The sequence below is a fragment of the Esox lucius genome, chromosome 5 (assembly GCF_011004845.1).
Source record: "Esox lucius isolate fEsoLuc1 chromosome 5, fEsoLuc1.pri, whole genome shotgun sequence".
Taxonomy (NCBI): Eukaryota; Metazoa; Chordata; class Actinopteri; order Esociformes; family Esocidae; genus Esox; species Esox lucius.
Genome location: NC_047573.1, coordinates 27,028,752 through 27,044,061, shown reverse-complemented (window position 1 = coordinate 27,044,061; position 15,310 = coordinate 27,028,752). Strand labels below are relative to the sequence as shown.

The window sequence follows — 15,310 nt, the reverse complement described above, 5'->3', positions numbered from 1 at the left end:
TTTTGAAAAACCACTGGAATTAATAATTTTACAAATTAAAACACAGAAAACATATTTTTTCTCCCACTAAGAACTTCATGGACGAGATTGCTATATGTGACTATAATCTTCCTGATCATTTATCTCTAATCTACCTTGACATTTTTTGTAAATATACATTGAAATCATAACATGTCTAATTCAATTTACCACTACATATAAAATCATGAAGCCACCATTATCACAACATATAATGACCATGTAGTCTGGGCGAACAAGCGATTATAAATACTGAGCTAAATGGCTGATCCTGGCATCATATTGTTTGGATTTCATTGTTTACATTACAAACTGGGTACAGAGCTTTCAAGTCCCCTGGCTTCGTGGTGCATATGATGTTTTCGTCACAAGGACAAGGGTATTTACCGTTAAAAACTCCTCTACCGAAATAATAATGAACAAATAATAATAATTAATAGTAATACAATTTATTCCAATCCAGCAATAATATCAGAATTCATCATGTAGTGACATTCCCGCAATATTCAATGTATCCTCAACCAACTAAAACTCTACATACCAAACACATTATAGCATGAACGTGGACCAAAAAAATCTGTTAATGATGAACTCCACATTACACGGATCAGCCATAACATTTTGACCACCTGCCTAATATTGTGTAGGTCCCCCTTTGCCACCAAAACAGTCCTGACCCGTCGAAGCATGGACTCCACTAGACCTCTGAAGGTGTGCTGTGGTATCTGGCACCAAGAGGTTAACAGAAGATCCTTTAAGTTCTGTAATTTGCGAGGTGGGGCCTCCATGGATCAGACCTGTTTGTCCAGCACATCCCACATATGCTCGATTGGATTAAGATTAGGGGAATATAGTGGCCAAGTCAACACCTTGAACTTGTTGTTGTGTTCCTCTAACCATTCCTGAACCATTTTTGCTTTGTGGCAGGGCTCTTTATCCTGCTGAAAGAGGCCAATGCCATCAGGGAACACCGATGCCGTGGAAGGGTGCACAATGCTCAGGTAGGTGGTACGTGTCAAAGTAACATCCACATGAATGGCAGGACCCAAGGTTTCCCATCAGAACATTGCCCAAAGCATCACACTACCTCTGCCGGCTTTCCACCTTCCCATAGTGCATCCTGGTGCCATGTGTTCTCCAGGTAAGCGACGCACAAGCACCCGGCCATCCACATGATGTAAAAGGAAACGTGATTCATCAGACCAGGCCACCTTCTTCCATTGCTCCGTGTTCCAGTTCTGATGCTCATGTGCCCATTGTTAGCGCTTTCGGCAGTGGACAGGGGTCAGCATGGGCACCCTGACTGGTCTGCGGATAAACAGACCCATATGCAACAAACTGCCATGCACTGTCTTCTGACACCTTTTTATGAGAACCAGCATTAACTTTTCCAGCAATTTGAACTACAGTAGCTCGTCTGTTGGATCGGACCACACAGACCAGATTGTGCTCCCCATGTGCATCAATGAGTCTTGGCCGCCCATGACCCTATCGCCAGTTTACCTCTGTTTCTTCCTTGGACCACTTTTGATAGGAACTGACCACTGCACACTGGGACTAGCCCACAAGGTCTGCAGTTTTGGAGATGCTCTGACCCAGTCGTCTTGCCATCTCAATTTGGCCCTTGTCAAAGTTGCTCAGATCCTTACGCTTGCACATTTTTCCTGACTGAATGGTCACTCGCTGCTTAATATATCCCACCCACAGCTAGGTGCCATGATAATTAGATTATCAGTGTTATTCACTTGATCTGTCAGTGGTTATAATGTTATGGCTGATCGGTGTATCAGTGTTATTCACTTCACCTGTCAGTGGTCATAATGTTATGGCTGATCGGTGTATCAGTGTTATTCACTTCACCTGTCAGTGGTCATAATGTTATGGCTGATCTGTGTAAGAAAACCCCCCAGCTTTGACACATTTACGTGAATACACTTAACAAATCTCCTTGGCTAGAAATTTGTTCTCATTGCTCTATATGTCTTGGCAACAGGCAGACATTTACCTGTGGAAAACCATACATAATATTTTCCCAACATTTTGGATAATTCCCTTATGGGACAAAAAAAGCCCTATACTTAATTCAATGACTCTTATGATATTACATTGTTGGTTTTTCAAACGGCAAACCCGGTTGGTACACGTCCGGTGAGTGGATGGGGATACTTTGACCCCCAACCTTGTGGAATCATCACAAAGGGCCCATAGCATCAGCAGGGCCCCTCCCACCCCAACCATAGACTGTTTCCCTTCCTCCTATCTGGGAGGCAGTAAAGAAGCCTCCACTTCCGCGCCAGCAGGCTAAAGAACAGATTTTTCCCTGCAGCTGTTAAACTGCTAAACTCCAAGTCCCAGTGGTAGACCCACCCTACCAGCATCTTAGGACGAGTCCCAGTGGTAGACCCACCCTACCAGCATCTTAGGACGAGTCCCAGCGGTAGACCCACCCTACCAGCATCTTAGGACGAGTCCCAGCAGTAGACCCACCCTACCAGCATCTTAGGACGAGTCCCAGCGGTAGACCCACCCTACCAGCATCTTAGGACGAGTCCCAGTGGTAGACCCACATAATCAAATAGGAACATTTTCCTTTAAATTTATTAATTTTCTTTAATAAAAAAATAACACTTCATAATGATCCAAATACACACATTCCATATATCAACGTGTAGGACACAATCAGGTAATCACACTACCTTTTGCTTAATAAGAAAAACTCCTCCATTAAAATCATTAAGCAGAGTACTAGAGGTCAACTAAACTAAACTAAAAAAATATTGGTCCATTTCACCTGTCAATCAACTCCCACCACTATTGAAGTTTATGTTCAGTAACAAACCTGTCCCCCTTGGTTTGTTTGACACCTCTGTATATGCAAATTAGCAACTATATAATACTGGGCGCTATGATGTAATTGCAGTTCATTCTTTAGCCAAAGTTAATGAATTATGTATCGATAAACCTCCTAGTAAAGCTAACAATATATTGATACCAGCAAAGTGATAGATGGATCACTGAATAGGTGTCAGTATCTTTACAGTCTTTCCTTTATAAACATAGAACCCAGGATAGAGTGGCTGAGTGAATGTGGTCTGGACTCTGTGGAGGAGGGTCATTGTGTCAGAGATACTGTAGAAGGACAGAGTTCCTGCCCTGTGGTCCAGATACACTCCTACTCTGGAGGAGCAGGGGACAGGGATATCAGTCCCAGAATTATTGTGGTAGAAACAACATCTGGATGTAGAGCAGGATAACATCCAGGACTGATTATTACCACCAAACCAACACTTATTACCATCTCCTTTCCTGCTGATCTCTTTATATGAGACGGCTACACGAACCCACTCCCCACTCCACTCTACCTCCCAGTAACAGACTCCAGACAGACCCTCTCTACACAACACCTGGTTATAGGAGGTAAATCTGTCAGGATGGTCAGGATAGGACTGGACCTCATCACTACATGTCACCTTTCTGTCCCCCTTAGACAGACACAGGAGCTGATATGTTGTATTGGGATCCAATGTCAGCCGGCAGGAATCTAAGAGGATTAAAAACAGTCAGTAAGTATTTGTTTGTATACATAAATAGGTGCAGTTTTCTGTATTAATCTGTATGTCACATCTGTATGTCACATCTGTATGTATCACCTTTAACATTATACATAATACAACTACATTTTCTGAACTCTTCTATTCATACTTCCTGTTAGATGCTAACTGCATTTCGTTGTAATGTTCTTGTACTTGTTCAATGACAAAGTTGAATCACATTTTTTTTTAAACATACATGTGCTCCACCAGTTAAATAAAACCAGTAGTCAGGAACACTTAGGTGACTGGTAAGAGATTATTCAAGTCAATAAATAAGCCTGTATATATTGTGATCCTAGCAACGCCTCTGATTATACGATTTACAGTTTTCCCAATTATGGAATTTCTCCACAATTTCATAATCGTGAGTATTTTCCATCAGGATTAGTACTAAAATCCTCTATCGTCCCATCCCTAGTGCCGTGTGTATTTCCTCACATGGTAAGAAATCCTTTCTGGTCTTGGGATCAGCAGGTGGTCCAATCTGAACTGTAGTCTCTGTGGAGACAGACAGATGCATATATCACATTAATCATGTCCACTAGTAATCTACTCTACTGAGGGATGGACTCCAATGATAAACCATACACTAACAACAAGTTTATAATCATCATCCATATGAAGATCTGTGTGGTCCTGTTTATGTCAGCCACTTATGTAAGTGTTTAAAAAAAATGATATCCCATGTATGTTAGAACTAAGAAGGATCAGCTTGTTTCCTCTATTTTGTTATGACAATGCTCTTTACTGAATATGCATTACGCGAACCCTTTCTTTGTCTAAATGTTACCCACTTAAACTTGTCAGACATTACAAGAATGTCTTAACACTTTATAGGTGTTTTCAGCCTAATATTACCTAGAGGTTCCATGTAAAAAAAACATAATCTTATATCACACAACATTCCATATGGGTAACCTATGTACATTCTGCCAAAATTCTGTGGATTGCATTGTAGCATATTCTTCGATTTCCATAAATGAATTTGGCCAACCTTTCTCAGATAACATGTCCATTTCCTTCTTGCATATATCTTGAAGATGATCTTTCAGTTCAGAGACTGATTTCTTGACATGCTCGAAGGAGATGTGTGGATAGACAGTGATACTGGGTAAGACCTCAGATCCAGGAGGGACACATAGAGACTGGAAACTCTACAGAGAGGAAAATTAGTAGGAGGTTTTGAGAAAGAAAAACAATGATGTAAGTTCCAGTCCATTTCACTGGTAAAGAAGTCAAGAGGGATCCATTACAGAGTATTGTAAGGTAAGTTAGTGATGTCACCTGGAGGAAATGGATGTCATCCTCTGTGTGTGAGAGCTGCTTCAACTCAACATCTCTCCTCCTCAGCTCAGCAACCTCCTGCTCCAGTTGTTCCAAGAGTCTTTCAGCCCGACTCACTTCAGTCTTGAGCTCTGATCAGCTCCTTCAACTCAGAGCGTCTTTTCTCAATGTAGCAGATCAGCTCAGTAAAGATCCTCTCACTGTCCTCCACTGCTGTCTGTGCAGAGTGCTGTTAGGACACAGAGAGAGAAGTGGGTCCATTTTAAGTTAATTAATTCTGCTATCACCAGTGTTACAGACAGTTTATGAATGTAAATACACAGTGTCAGTCAATAGTTTGGATACACTCACCAATTCACTTGAATGGGTGTGTCCAAACACTCACCTTCAGAGTGTCCACAGTCTGTCTCAACTCCTGAATCTTCTTCTCTCTCTCCCCAATTCTTTTCTGGGATTCCAAATATTTCTCACCTAACTGTCTCTGCAGAGAACAACATTATGAACAAATGTAATTTGCAAAGCATAGCAATAAGCAATTTTGTATATAATGATTTTATCATTATAATCAATTTAGTATATTGTCTGTATTTCACATATTATCACTCAGATCTCAGATCCGTGGTCCCCATGCTTGATCCGGCAGTCAACTACAGAACGTTGTATCTGAACCAAACGGACAACAGATGGAATGTCGGATTCTGGACGCATCTGTGAATACCTCTAGTTTGTGGTACAGGGCCAGTATACTACAGCGGACAGTTGTACACATTTAACCAGGCAAAGTTGATTATGATCCATTCTAATTTTACCACCAGTTAAATGTTATGAATGAGGAGAAGAAATGTGGTTCCTGTCTCTCAGGAACTTAACAACATAGTTATTTCTTTGGCGGTTGGGGATTAGAACCAGGAGCATTACAGATAACTAGTCAGATGTCTCTACACTAGGCCACCTTGTCTACCTTATTAAGGCAGTGCATTGTGCATAAACCAACATACCTTAACCATGTACATCTGTAATACACCAAACCCTCTTATTGCCTAAACAGGTTTTTACTGAATTCAACTGATTCTATTCAGTGATAGATCCATATTAGTGGCGTAAAAAAGTGAAGATAAAATAGTAATGCCTCAGTAAGGTTCATATGTTGTTCACAAATGTAGCTGCTACAAACATACCCACAAACAAAATATAATTGATATCAAACACACCCACAAAATGTTTATTCTCTACTGTAGATGTTCTGTCTTACTTGTTTCTCAGTCCTTTCTGATGCAGCTGAGACTGTATCATGTCCTTTATGTTCATCCAACATACAAAGAAAAACAGATGGCACTGCTGATCAGATACGACATAAACCTCCAGTAGTTTGTCATGATGAGAACAGATCTTCTCCTGTAGGTTGTTTGGAGGCTTGGACCAACTTGTGCTTTTTAAACACTGGAGATTCATAGTGAGGCTGGAGGTGAGTCCCACAGAAAGAGGCCAGACACACCAGACAGAGGACTTGACAGCTTTGCGTTTTCTCCCAGTGCAGGAATCACACTCCCCCATCTCCAGGTCCAGCATAATAATGATCAGGAAGAGCAGCTTGGGGTCTTGTCTTCTTCAGATTCTCCATCAATTCAGAAAACATGGTGTTCCTGTTTAGAACAGGTCTTGGTATGAAGGTCTGTCTGCACTGGGGGCAGCTGTAGATACCCTTGACATCTTCCTGATCCAAACAGTCCTTAATACAGACCATACAGTAGCTGTGTCCACAGGGAATAGTTACTGGATCCTTCAGTAGATCTAAACAGATCGAACAACTGACTGAGCTTATGGGCTCCGCCATTTTTCACACACATAGGAACAGAGAAAAATTATTAGAGATGACTTTCGTTTTCCTTTTCTATTTTATTTTCAGAGGAGTGGTTTGTTTTCTGTGACTTCCTGGTTCTGGGGTGAACGCAAATGTCAGATTTTAGCTCTGGCCAGTAGAGGGCATTATTGATCTATCATAGCCAGAGTAAATATTCCCAGTTCTATGTGATCTTCCGGGTTTGGATAATCATTTCTTGCTATAACAGAACAATTTGGTGAACAGCAGAAGTGACAGCCTGTGAACGCAGAAAGAGGGTGCATTTCAAACAAATAGAAATCTCCCATCTTAACTACAACTTTCTCTTTACAACAAGACTGTGAAAGGACATTGAATGGTTATCAGTGACCTGAGTTAGTTTAAACATAACTACAATCTTTACAGCTCGGTAAACTGTCCATCACTATTAACCTGATGCAAGATACAGTGGTAAATGCTTATTTAAAAAAAAAACTCTAAAGCTTCACTCCCCCCATCTGAGACCTATTTTTGTCACAGTCGTCACTTTTACAGACAATAACTAACACATTTGCTTACTTATGGAACTGCTTCATTTGGTGAGCCTATTGATTGTAGTTCTGTCATTACGTTTTGTTGTAGTCTTTGTACAACCCAGTTTCCATAAAAGTTGGGATTCTGTGTAAAATGCACAAAAGAACAGTATGCAATAATGTGCAAATCATTTAAATTGAAAATAGTACATATACAATATTGAATGTTAAAACTGTGAAATGTTGAAACTGCGAAATGTTATTGGTTTTGCATGAATACATTTTGAATTTGATGCCAGCAATTAGACAGGGTCGTGTTCACCATGGTGTTGCATCACCTCTTCTTTACCTCTGTAAGCGTTTGGGAACTGAGGAGACCAAGTGCTGTAGTTCTGAATGTGAAATATTTTCCTATTCTTGCTTGATATTGGATTTACAGCTGCTGAACAGTTCGGAGTCTCCTCACAATGCACCAAATATTTTCAATGGGTGACAGGTCTGGACTTCAGGCAGGCCAGTTTAGCACTCGGACTTTTACTACAGAGCCATGCTGTTGTAACACATGCAGAATGTGTTTTGGCATTGTCTTGTTGCAAGGCCTTCCCTGAAATCACATTGTCTTGATGGCAGCTTATGTTGCTCCAAAACCTGTATATATTGTTTAGCATTAATGGTACCTTCACAGATGTACAAGTCACCCATGCCTTGTACACTAATGCACCCCCATACCCTCATGAAATCTGGCTTTTAAACTGTGTGCCGGATGGTGCCTCTCCTCTTTAGCCCGGAGGATGCAGCATTCAGGATTCCCAGAAATTATTTCAACTTTGATTCGTCAGACCCGAGGACATTCTTCCACTTTAACTTCAATGAGCTCGGGCCCAGAGAAGATGGCGGATTTTCTGGATCTAATTTATACATGGTTTCTTCTTTCCATTTGTGGATACAGCGACATACTGTGTCACACAGATTTCTTTACTGTTCCTGTGCCCATACAGTGAGGTCCACTACAGAATCATGTCTATATTTAATGCAGTGTCGTCTCAGGGCCGAAGATCACGGCCATCCAATATTGTGTGGCAAAGAGAAGATACAACACTGTAGTAGAGTCTGTTGGTGAGTTTTAATGGGAAAACAAAAATGCCAGCACAGTCCAAATCCAAAACATGGACAAACAAGAAGCCAGAGAAGCCTAGTTTAGCCGGCCCGCAATATAAAGTGCTGCCATCTCGAGAGTTAAACCCATGTGGCCCAAGTGAAAGGCTGTTTCGTTAACCACTACACCACAGATCTGTACATTTGCCAGGTCTCTATAGACTCTTGTCTCTATCCTGGACAAATCCTCTTTTCCCACTGGCCGTTTTAATGACATTGATACAGTAAACTGACTAATGTTTCTTACTAAGTTTACTTCCACCACAAATAGCTTCTAGGTATGCCGTTTGCCACTGGCCGTTTTAATAGCATATTAGCCTGTAATAAGCAGAGTTGGGGGACTCGAGTCACATGACTTGACTTGAGTCTGACTCCAGTCACAATTTTCAGGACTTGCAGGACTTGCTTGATTAAAGTATGAAAATGACTTGACTTGACTTGAGAACAAGTTACTTGAGACTTGACTTGAAGTGGAAGACTCGACAATGACTTGAACTTATAATAAACAAACAGCAATAAAATTATTTTATATGTTGTGACATCAGCACCACTAATCAGCGTATGTGCCTTTAATGCTGCACAATTCAAACCGCGCCAAACATGGCAGACAGTAACGTTAGTCGAGCTCCACAAATAGTATTGTTTGAATACAAGGACTTTGAACCAAGCGTGCCGTACAAGCCCTGAAAAGTGAAGCCAAAACGTCTCGATCGCCCCCTGGTGAGTGGTCCCAGTATAGGTCATAAACCCCGCCCTCCCCATGTTATTCAATGGGACGCGAGACCAACTAAACAATTAAATTACCCTTCAATTATCTTTTTTCCGAAGCTGGTTTCTGTCATTTACTGTAGTTTGTATCACGCTAATGTAAATTCAAGAGTTTGTTTTTAAAATAAGTTGGTTTTTAGTTAGTTATTTAATGGTCTAAAAACGGTGGTGTGACGTCGTGATTCACAGCTTTGATTGACAGCTATCTGAGCCAAGGAGCCACTGAAGCGCCATCCTCCTTCGGAGGACTGAGGAGATTGGAGCTTTACATTTAATCTCTAAATTTCTATAATTGATATAATTTCACACGGACATAATGGGTTGTTCTGCAGTACATTGTGCTAACCGATCTGGCATTTCCAATCGATCTTTGAATTTTTTTCGGTAAGTTAAATTTATAAGCTATTTAATTAGTAAATACATGTAATGGGCTAGCTAACGTTAGCTAAAAGACAACAAGCCTCGTTAATAGCCATGTTAATAGCTAGCAGGGGATTGTTAGCTAGATGTTACCAATTCTTTTTGTATTAGGCCTATTCTAAATTAAGGTTAAACATGATGTAAGTTAGGCTATAACATATCGTCTAGGTTTAACAAGCAAACTTGGACTTGCGATTGATTACGGTATGCGCATTCTGCGAGGGAGAGTGAGGGCGGGGCACAGGGGAGGGGCCGTTGATTTCGCGGCTTTACGGCTTTACTTCCTTCTCGCTACTGCGCATAACTACTGCGCAGAACTGGTCCCAAGATCGCTATCTGCGCAGACGCAAGTCCAAGATGTCCGCGCCGTATCGGGACACTGGTGGCTTCATTTTTCACCAATGGAAAAGAGCGAAAGGGCGTCGTCCATTTTATATACAGTCTATGCTTTGAACTGGACCGTGTGAATAAAAAAAGATTTGCCAGATGCAAAATATGCAACAACGTCAAATTTCATTCGTTATTTTAAGAACCACAAGGAAAGGTAAGAAAGTAATCTCTTTATATTCAGTTTCACTAAGATCTATTACGATTAAGTTACTAATGTAATGAATTAATCTTTTGTTTGTCATAATTTGGCCTTGGTTGCAAATTATGTTTGTTTTTTTTCTTGTTCGAAATGTGACCATTATCATTCCCGAATACGCCTGCTAAATAGATGTAAGGGAATTTGACTATAACTTTGACTATAACAGTGGCATAGCCTGAAATGTAATGTTGATGCATCTTAAAATGAGTGGGCATGTATATTATTACACGTAGGCTATAATGTCTATGTTAAATGTGGGCATTTTCAAGTGTTTGTGGACTGCGTGTGGAAACTAAAAAGCATTGTGCTTACACCATAACAGTTAACTTTACTGCATGAAAGGCTAACATGGAGGCGCCGATGTGATTACTAGCACCTAAACATTTCGAAGAGTTTATTTTTTTTACTCATACAGACAAGAATAATTACAGCGTGGAGAGCTTTTTCCTGAGACGAACTGCATTGTGGGATTGTTGACGTGCTGTACCCTGCCTGCTGTTACCTACCTGGCTACCTGCCAAACTTTTTCGAATTTACTCGATATAAACTAATTGGTCAAAATTCTATTTTAGAGTTTTACCAACGCAATATTTATCTGTTGACCTCTTACCCAACTTTTCTACACCGGGACTCTTTTTGGACATAATTAACAGAACTACTCACCCCTGAACACCCGAGGCTAAGTATCATTACAATGCCTTTTCACTGTAATTGTTGTAGCAACAACACGGAGGAGAAAGTTAAAGATAGCAGAGTTAGAGGCTCGGCTTCTGACGCAAATGCCAGGCAAGGATTATGCTAGTGTAGAAATAGAAAAATCTGCGTCAGTGCCACCAGGTAGAAACAATAGTTTTGTTAGCTCCCCGGCACAGCTCCTGCAGCGGCAATAACTTTCTCTTGGTCACTGGGAAGAAATGCCGTCGACCAGTTAAACCTGAATCGTTGCTAAAACCAACTGAGACTTTGAACAGGTTTTCCCCACTGGAGTCGGAGTCAAGGCCCGAGCCGTCTTCGGAGGGGAATGGTCGGCAGGCATGTTCTACCGGTGGACTTGAAAAACTGAAAACTTTAGTCATTGGCGATTCCATCACACGCAGTATTAGACTAAAGAATCAGCCGGCAATCGTACATTGTTTACCGGGGGGCAGAGCCACCGACGTAGCCGCAAATCTGGGGTTGGTGCTAGCGAAGTCTAAAACTGGCAAGTATAGAGAGTACAGAGATATTGTTATCCACTGTAGATGTAGTGATTGTATAAGTTAGTGAACTGTTATAAGCTGTTGTAACCAATGTAGATGTATTGATTATATAAGTTAGTGAACTGTTATAAGCTGTTGTAACCAATGAAACAAAATATTAAATGTCTGTAATATGAACCGAAACTGAAGCAGCAAGTAGGAGAATAGGAAAACCTGTTCAAGCGGTTGCCGGGGATAGAAAGATTTAGTATGTCTGTTTTGTGAGAAACAGGTCACAGGTCAGAGACACACACACATAGTCGGACAGACAAGACAAAAACCAGAAAGGGGGGCAAGGGGATACTTGCAGTTATCCTATAAGGAATAAAACTGGGATTGGGCCAATGGCACACACTTTGTAAGTTAACGCCTCTATCTTTTTGGGCGTAGTAGAAGTATAAAAATGATGTTTTGACTGTTGATCCTTAGACATTGTGCGGCGACACGTGTCTCCAGAAGCTTCTGTAATAAATGGACGTATAACTACGGTAATTGCCCTGACTCCCTGTGTTTTATTCTCCTTTCCAACAAACCAACTCGGGGAAGTGTTATACTTCAACAATTTGGGGGCTCGTCCGGGATTGGAAAGAGGAGAAGGAATTCGATCTTGTCCAGACAACCTACGCGAGATTCACAGGTTCCGAGCCGGCTCATGATAAAGGTAAGCAGAGCCTGTTATATCTAAATCTGCATATTGGCTATGAACTAAATTGTGGACCTGTGGAAAACGTATTGGGAGACTGGTTTAAATTCAGGGGGTCAGGGGAACGGTCTGTGAGTTAGAGTCTCACTATAAGTCGGGTTAGAGGCCCATTACCGGTGTGTGAGTTAGAGTCTCACTGTAAGTCGGGTTAGAGGCCCGCTACCGGTGTGTGAGTTAGAGTCTCACTGTAAGTCGGGTTAGAGGCCCGTTAATCGTTCTAGGGTTGACTACCCTACGCCACTTCCCGACGGGGACGGTGGAGAGTTGCGAGTTAGAGTCTCGGCAACCAGTCGGGTTAGAGGCCCGAGGACTTATGGGCACCTCGAAGTATTTATTGTGTGTAAAGGTTCATCTGGGTTAGAGGCCCGGGGAGTTTTAGAACTCCCCAAATTCTGTATCTGGGTTAGAGGCCCGGGGAGTTTTAGAACTCCCCAAATTCTGTATCTGGGTTAGAGGCCCGGGGAGTTTTAGAACTCCCCAAATTCTGTATCTGGGTTGGAGGCCCGGGGAGTTTTAGAACTCCCCAAATTCTGTATCTGGTTTAGAGGCCCAGGGAGTTTTAGAACTCCCCAAATTCTGTATCTGGGTTAGAGGCCCGGGGAGTTTTGGAACTCCCCAAATTCTTTGTAAGAAAACTGGGTTTGAGTCCCAAAAGTGTTGGGTCAGGTACCCGTTAATCATTTGTTAATTATTCTGAGTCTGGGACTCACAGTAACGTAAGTCAGGTTGAAATGGACGGGGAGTGTGAGAGAGAAGTTGATGACGATGGGCGGTGTCCAGGCACGGGAAAGTGGAAACAATTGGGGATACAGGTGGCAAATGTAATGACTGTTGTAGGCAGGATGGACCCAATTCAGAAAGAAAAAGAAGGGATAGAAGAGAAATTGCGACAAGTGGTGAGTGAGGCAGGATTAAGGATGGAGGAAAGGAGATCATTACATGTTATTTTGTGGAATAAGGAGAAGGAGTGTTCTAAAAATCGAGATAGAGTTAGAGACAAGAAGGAAACAGCCAATTTGGTCAAGAGAGGGAGATATAGAGAAAAGGAGAAGGAATGGGAAAAGCACAGAAAAGAATGGTGTAAATTAGCAGTGTGGTGTCAGGGCATAGACCATGTGAACAAAGAGAAAAAGGGACAGAAAATTAAGGAGAAAAAGGGAGGAGAGATAGAACCCCCAGCATATGAAGATGACCTGGTGGTGCATGGTACCGTGTACCATTATATCCAGCGTTATGTTTAGAGAGTGGGATATTGTCTTTAGACACACAGAACAGCAAGCCCATAACTCAATTCACAGGAAAGCAAGATAAGAGAAAATTAAGTAGGAAGGCGGAGTCAGAGAGCGAGACAGACACTGAGGGGGAGGTGAAACCGTTCAAGGCAAGGGTAGAGAAAGAGGAGCGAGAAGGGGAGACGACTAGGAAAGAATAAACAAGAGGAGATTACTGGGGCCATAAAGAAAAGATCAGGCCGTACTAAAGGCAGGTTAGGTGAGGACTCAAGGTCAGGGTCGGACGATAGTGACACAGTGAGAAGGACCAGAACTAGGCAGAAAAAAGGGAATTCACATAGAGGACGGGTGGTACTCACGGGCAATGCAGTAGGGAGATGGACTGACTCAGACAAAGACCCCGACACAGACAGTAGTGGAGACGGGAGTGAGGGAGACGTGGACGTATACCCTCTGCCGCGTACGCCCCCACCAGAACATAAACTACACCATGACACAGTAGAATCACTTCAAGACTCAAAATAAAATGTATACACGGTCATAAGCAGGGGAAGCTGGCGGTGCTGGGTTTCAGCTGCCTCTCTTTAGAGTGGGAGGCGGCGAACCGCGATATAAACCATTGGGGCTGGGAGACGTACAGGCACTGGTAGATAAATTACCCCCGATGGGAGAGGGAGGTGGACTATGGTTGTCACAATTTGATAAACTCACAGCTGGTCAAATGTTGGCACTGGGGGACTGGAGGGCAGTAGTCGCCCGAGCCATGTCCGCCCAGGCTATGACTGAGATAGAAAAAGGGGCCGCCACTAGGCGGAGCCCTGACGACACTCCTTTCAGTCAGGTGGTCGGGCGCATAGCCACGGCCCTGAGGGAACGATTTCCCTTGCCCGCTGGGGCCCCGATGCCCAAGTTACCTTGGGAAAAAGAGCAACACCCTAGACAGTATCTAGAAGCATGTAAGGACACATGGGCCAAACACACAGGGCACCACCCGGGGAAGGGGGGTCTGCAGCAGGAGTGGTTTAGAAGGGCGGTCTTAGAGGGACTTCCAGAGAAAATAAAAGAGGCAATGATGGCAAATCCTGACTTGCCGGGTAGTGAATCACACGTATGGGAAAGACACATAGTACATAATTTACAGAGGGCAAAAGATGAGGAGACAGAGAAAGACAAACAGATACAGGGACTGGAAGAGAACCTGTTGCGCTTACAGCTGGGTGAAGCCAAAGGGAGGCTCAATGAAGGGAAAAAGAAACACAGACAGATGGCAGCCCTAGGCTCAGGAGAACCTGACACACCCGATTTATACCCTGTTCCCACATGGGCACCCCAACCTCACGGTGGCCGGGGGGCATTCACCGCGCCCTATCGACCAGGGACTCCGAGGGGAGGTTATGGTACGGGGAGGGGGCGGGGTAGAGGCAGAGGGGCTCAAGGAGCCCAAGTCCCATACGGAGTCTGCTTTACGTGTGGTGACCCGAACCACTGGTCCAGAAACTGCCCACAGAACACTGCAGGGGGCAGAGGATACCCAAACCAAGGGGCAGCTCCAGTTCACAACCCACACGCCGTCCCACCACCTAGCGCACCTGGACAATACCCACTCTCTTATGAGGGAGGGTGGGACCAGGTGTGACGGTCTACATGGGGGGGAGGGGACAGCGGGGGAAGGGCAGATCCTATGCTGTCCCTGAATGTCGACGGGAAGGACTTCTCCTTTCTGGTTGACACAGGTGCCACGTTTTCCACCATCACCGCCCCTCCCGTCACAGGACTACTATCCTCCAAGACAATGGAAGTTGTGGGGTTTGAAGGAGTGGGACAGACTTTGCCAGTGACATTTCCTCTTAAAACGATACTGGGTAAACAGGCCCTCAGCCATCCGTATGTGGTGTCGACAAACACACCAGTGAACTTATTGGGGAGAGACTTGTTGATAAAACTGGGGGCTAATATCT

At 43.1% G+C, this 15,310-nt stretch overlaps 1 protein-coding gene across 1 annotated transcript; it reads right to left on the bottom strand.

Moving 5' to 3' along the window:
• Nucleotides 1–2,617: 2,617 nt before the first annotated feature.
• On the bottom strand, nt 2,618–5,025 carry LOC106023915 (stonustoxin subunit beta-like). The gene is made up of 4 exons (XM_034292162.1): nt 4,896–5,025; nt 4,606–4,765; nt 4,050–4,109; nt 2,618–3,559 (listed from the first exon to the last, which is right to left on the bottom strand). Exons 2-4 carry the CDS (start codon nt 4,625–4,627, stop codon nt 3,030–3,032), a joined length of 612 nt encoding a protein of 203 aa, XP_034148053.1. The 5' UTR covers nt 4,628–4,765; nt 4,896–5,025; the 3' UTR covers nt 2,618–3,029.
• Between the last annotated feature and the right edge of the window lie 10,285 nt (nt 5,026–15,310).

Coding starts and splice junctions, on each gene's coding strand:
- LOC106023915 (XM_034292162.1), bottom strand. CDS start 4,627: ATGGACATGTTATCTGAGAAAG. Junction 4,110..4,605: donor GGACATGTTATCTGAGAAAG/GTTGGCCAAATT, acceptor CTGTCTCCACAG/AGACTACAGTTCAGATTGGA. Junction 3,560..4,049: donor CAGAAAGGATTTCTTACCAT/GTGAGGAAATAC, acceptor TAATCCTCTTAG/ATTCCTGCCGGCTGACATTG.